The sequence below is a fragment of the Mytilus californianus genome, unplaced genomic scaffold (assembly GCF_021869535.1).
Source record: "Mytilus californianus isolate M0D057914Y unplaced genomic scaffold, xbMytCali1.0.p SCAF_6, whole genome shotgun sequence".
In the NCBI taxonomy this organism is placed as follows: Eukaryota; Metazoa; Mollusca; class Bivalvia; order Mytilida; family Mytilidae; genus Mytilus; species Mytilus californianus.
The window spans coordinates 662877-668876 of record NW_026262712.1 but is presented as its reverse complement, the minus strand read 5'-3'; the positions used below and the strand labels follow the sequence as shown (position 1 = coordinate 668876).

The following is a 6000-nucleotide window of genomic DNA, read 5'->3' as shown; positions in this document are numbered from 1 at the left end:
ATTAAAAAAAGTTTAATTAAGCATAAAAGCCATTACCACAGCTGTTGTTTAATCCACAGATGATGATATAAACAAATTTAATCATTGTAATTTAAATGTTTGGGAGAAGGGTACCCCCCTGTCCACCCTCTCAGATATACTGTTCCCAGCTTGATAGTATTTTTTTAATTGGTAAATGGTGTTTTAATGATTGGCGTGTGTGTATGTTTTTATTAAAAAGCTATCCTTGTTCATCAGAAAAGTTAATGTATTTCTTTGATATATGTCATTTCGATCCATATGTGTTGTTGTCTTTCTGCATAATCATTCACACTGTTTGATGCTAATGAGCTATGTGTATTGACTTTAATATGTTTAATTGTTCTTCTGTCATGTTATTTACATATATTGTATTATATATTTGACCTCATGTTACACGTTTAAATGTGTCTGAGTGTTTTCTAATAAATCAATCATTGTATTTAATCTTAAGTCATGGTTCATAATTGAGGGGGGGGGGGGGGGGCAAGGGGGTTTCCAAAAACAGCAAAACAGCAAATTGATTTGGCTTATAACTGATAACAAGGAATTGAAAAGGGATAAAAACAGATAACAGTAAATGAATAATTAAAATCAGTCGAGTCCAGGACAAATCCAGTATATATCTTATTATAATCCTTTGTAATGAATTCCATTTTCTATGAACATGTTTTTAGAGTTATATATCTAGAATTGGTTTACTCAATGTATGATAATATTTTTTTGTTATAGAATACTTTTTTCAGCATTTATTTTTGTACTTTTAAAGAAGCTCACACATGCTTGTAATTTAGATAGTGAGTTTATTCTTAGAAAAGAATCATAGAGCTGAGTCTGTGTTCCTTATTATATAAAAGGTGTTTAGGTTAACTGGTCGTATGGAACTAGGACTTAATTGCCATCCTCATCAGGTATCCCTGGCCATATGTTTTCCTTTTTGTCGAGTCTGCGACTTTTGTCGCAAAAGCGAGACATAGTGATCACACATTCCGTCGGCGGCGTCGTCACCAGGGGCATCCACAAATATTCACTCTGTGGTTAATGTTTTTAAAATTTGAATAACTTTCTTAAAATATCCTGGATTTTTACCAAACTTGGACCAAAGCTTGTTTATGATCAAAAGCTTGTATCTAGAAGGAAATTTTGTAAAAATACTGTAATGGTCCTGGACCCAACTAATATTAAAATGTTTATGTGATGAGTCTGTGATTAAATATAAGAAGATGTGGTATGAGTGCCAATGAGACAACTCTCAATCCAAGTCACAATTTGTAAAAGTAAACCATTAATATAGGTCAAAGTACGGTCTTCAACACGGAGCCTTGGCTCACACCGAACAGCAAGCCATAAAGGGCCCCAAAAATGACTAGTGTACTGTAAACCCATTCAAATGTCTATAAGTTAATTGAATCCTTCTCCGAATACGGGATCACAATGTTACTAGTGGAAAGATCCCAATTCAATTTCTACTGAAGATTGGCTGTCAAAATGCTAACATTCCAATTTTCAATAACAGTTAACAGAAAATACATTCTCACAATAACAGATAACAAAAAAACTACTGAATAGTCCAATAACAGCCAACAAGGAATAAGACAATAACAGCTATTATTTAACCAGCAAATATATTTTCAGAATAACAGATAACAAAGAATTAAATTGCCCCAAAACAGCATAACAGTTAAAACCCTTGCCCCCCCCCCCTCATAATTGGTATCCATTTCAGAACTTACTTATTTGATTTATTATCAATTTGTTCTCCTCCTAAACTATGCACGAAATATATTTACAGTCAATCAATTTTTCTACAAATTACCGACTGAAACTGTACGCGCGTGGCAATTTGTTGAAAAAATTCAGTCATTTAACAAATTAATACTAGGTATTTTCATTCATTTTATATAATGCCTGTCAAAGCCTTATACATTCATCATAGTTTTATAAATTGTTTGAAAATCTGTAACATATAAATGCTCAGTCTGCATCAACATTTCATGAAACAAAAATGCTATACGCTTAAATTGTGTTTTGGGTCTTGTCTGAAAAGTTCACAGTGAATTTGACACGCAGCAAACTTTATTGGTTCCAATCCATTAATATTGTCAACATTTTAGAATATGTCTAAATTATTTTTAGATTTTGGCACGTTTCCATTTTCCGGCCAAGAGCAATCCACAAGCAAGCAGTTGATTGGATAAATAGTTTTACTGGAAAATGTATTCATTGTTTCGCAAAATGAAATTGTGAAAAAGACATTCAGTACTGAACGATATAAGACAACTGTATTATTAAAAAACTTTAATGTATTCTATCACTCTATATGCTTGTTTGTTTCTTCAGATTTTTTGGGCTAAATTTTGACATTTTAGAATATCCAATCGGTGTGCTCGTTTCAGATTGCAATAACCAAAATACCGCGAAATGTTTTGATGTGATGTGAAAGTGCAGTGTTTATCAGTTAAAATTTGAGATTGTCGACATGCAACTATGACAAGTTTTTACGACTATGGTTAAGAAAGAGGGCGTTATGGACGCATTTTCGAGTCCAAGGCCAACGCCAAGATTCTTTCAAGATGTCCAAACGTTCTCCACTAAAAAGGTGACCCAATAATAAAAATGCAGTGTAGCCACAACTGGGCACTAGCATTAGCACTATATCTTAATTTAAATTTGGCAACCTATTCAGGTTATTGTCAAATACATCTTATCCAGGAAACAAATGTTTTAATATGTCTCTTTCTTTATCTTAACGATGACTGTAAATTTTGAAATTATTGTGAGGTTTTCATAAATTTATGCGAACAATGACTTGTGTGAATCTGTGAGTATCCAATAATAAGAACTCTCATTCTGTTGTCACATATATCTGCATGCAGATTTTCCTGAAATCACAATAATTAAACTCTCAGGTTTGTCCATTCCTTAACAACAACATAATTTTGACAACAATTTTGGGGATGCGGTTAGCAGGTTAAAATTTTATTTATCAATGTTTTTCAAATCTTTTCGTATAAGTAAAATTAATAGTCTATTTGTATTACTTTGCTCAAGTTTGTAACGTTGGCATAAATATTTCTTTGTTTACTAGCAATGTGCAGTTTACTATCCATATCTGTATACTGAAAAATCCAAAAGGTTCCAAGTTGCCATTTTGAATAGCTTACATGCTTACCCATCTTTAAATAAAAAATAATTAAAAATATTTCTATGTGACTTTATACCTTACAAAGACACTCATTTCCTTCCTAAATGATTCTTCTATCAGAAGTATGCATTGATTTTCCAATCCACAACACTCATACTTGGCCTGTCAACGTATATTTGTTCCGCCTAACAGAAGTTCCACTGGAAACTTTGTCATAATCAATGTCATAATATTTGTTCCTGTTGGAACAAATATTCTATACCATTTATTCCGTTGGGAACATATACTGTAATATTTATTCCAGTGGAAATAATATTCCAGAATATTTTTTCCATTTGGAACTAATATTATGAAGGAACTTCTATTTCGTGACAGGCTAACGTTTCATTCAGGTCAAAATATTCAAATTTCCCGGTGAAATCAGCGTACCGTAGAAAGGCTTGTATAGTCCACGGTTTTATTCTCCAAAATTGGACCTTCCAGACGGGGTGCGGACTATAGAGTACAATAAGCAAGAAATAAGAGAAACATATTAAAGACTGTTTTACAAAAGGATGGAACTGTTTTACTTTCAAAGTCGTATTATAGTGATAACTGTTATGTACGGATTTCGACTCTCACCGGTTAATTTCTTCTTTTACACGTGCTTTTTAAACTTCCTGTTTAAACATACACAAGTTTCTAAATTGTTTTTTAAGTGAATTAAACTTATTTTAACAATCGTGAAGTGTTCTAGAATCATTTACAAGCAGTTTCAGCTTGTTTGATGATGGAAAACAGGTTTTTCCAAGAAAATACTGCAAACGACTGCACAGGATTTGAAATTACCGGAGTTTCATTAGACCTTTTCTAACAGTTACAAAAAGTTTTTTTACCTAAAATTTTGTGGGGAGAAGGGGGTGCGGACTATGTACCAGTGCGAACTATACAAGCCTTTCTACGGTAAGCTGCGTAACTGGCAAACGTGTCGTTTTTCAACAACATAGAAGAAGTGGAAGATAACTCTGTCATGTCTGTCATTCGGAAACTTCTGGGTTTTGCCAAAGTTGTATTCAAGCTTGAAGAAAATTTGTACTTTGTTGAACATTTAAAATTTCATGGTTTACCTTTACCCACAAAGTCCACAAAAATTGTATTCTGTGAATTATGGTGAATCCACTGTGGCTGTAGTATAAATGTTCATTGACATTATCTTGTAGGCAAAGGGGACTCCTAGAGATTCCTTGCCACCAAGACCTCCAGTGAAGAGTGCACCTCCAGTTAGTAGGATATTCCCTCATAGGCCAGTGGAGAGAGCTCAGATTGTCTCATTCAGAAGCCAAGACAGCAATGGATGTATCCTTTTTACAATCTTTGTCAGACATTGGTCAGAGTTATTTATACAAGTTTTATTTTTATTTATATTGTAAATGTAATGTGAAAGTGTTATTCTAAAGCCAAAAAGAAATAGATGTCTGTTTCCCATTGAACTGATCCTTTGATAGATGACCTTTTTCCACATTTTTTGGCTTTAACTCATTCGCCCCCAAGAGATTTCTGGAAAATCAGGCATTTTCGAAAATTTGCAATCATATGCAAATTATATGCAAATTAGCAGACTCTTGATGCTGTAACTGATGCTCATCTATTAAACTATGTATTGAGATTTGGGGGCGGATGGCATGGGTGGGGGGTGGGGTGGGAGGTGGAATATTTTCTCGTGGGTTTGAACCCACCCCCACTGAAAAATGTAAATTTTCCGTCTATTTTCCGATTTTTAAACGACCTTGAGAGGTGAACATTGACCAGACTGTTTTTCTTTGTCATTCAAGTATTACCCTATAGTTACAGCAGTCCATTCATGCTAACTGGGAGTATATTGGACTTAAGTGTCTTGCTGGGGAATTATTATTGTCAAGTCAGGTGTGCCTAAATGTCCGTTTTTACGGATTTTTGACAAAACGGTGACCTAGATTTTACAGACTAGATTCCTATTGGCCATATTATACCTCGTTGTGTTCCTTTACCACCTATGCATGCATTTATGATAATAGTTTATACCTACAGTCACTACCAGTTACGTAGTGGCCATCAAAAGATGCCCACCCCCACCTGATTTTGGCTACTTTTTACGTTTTTCCGATTTTGAACTCTTAAACGGCTTTCAAAGTGCCATATTTTCATGAACAGACATCTGAGAAGAGTTTATGGACCATGAACTGCTTGGTTGAAGTCCCTGCTATCATGACAGTTCAGCTGGGGCAGTTCAAAAAAGGTATGGAGGGTCATACGGGCCATCAAAGAATGGTTGTCGCCATCACGCCTACAGGCGGGATTGGGGGCTAAAGGGTTAAACGATTTGATCAAAATTTTTAAATTTGACTTCTGTTGGGTTTGAGGGTCGTTTTGGGGTGTAAAACTGACCAAAACACTCTTTAGAGGTTGAAAATCGGGAAAAAAATATTTTTAGTTTAACTCATTCGCCCCCAAGAGATTTCTGGAAAATCAGGCATTTTCGAAAATTTGCAATCATATGCAAATTATATGCAAATTAGCAGACTCTTGATGCTGTAACTGATGCTCATCTATTAAACTATGTATTGAGATTTGGGGGCGGATGGCATGGGTGGGGGGTGGGGTGGGAGGTGGAATATTTTCTCGTGGGTTTGAACCCACCCCCACTGAAAAATGTAAATTTTCCGTCTATTTTCCGATTTTTAAACGACCTTGAGAGGTGAACATTGACCAGACTGTTTTTCTTTGTCATTCAAGTATTACCCTATAGTTACAGCAGTCCATTCATGCTAACTGGGAGTATATTGGACTTAAGTGTCTTGCTGGGGAATTATTATTGTCAA

General features: G+C 34.8%; 1 protein-coding gene across 1 annotated transcript in view; it reads left to right on the top strand.

Moving 5' to 3' along the window:
• The first annotated feature begins 2428 nt into the window (after positions 1–2428).
• LOC127705093 (membrane-associated tyrosine- and threonine-specific cdc2-inhibitory kinase-like) overlaps positions 2429–6000 on the top strand; it is a 43578-nt gene continuing 40006 nt past the window's right edge. The window contains exons 1-2 of the mRNA XM_052209362.1: positions 2429–2617; positions 4363–4498. Of these exons, the coding sequence (XP_052065322.1) occupies positions 2525–2617; positions 4363–4498 (229 nt within the window). The 5' untranslated portion in view covers positions 2429–2524. The remainder of the gene's footprint in view (positions 2618–4362; positions 4499–6000) is intronic.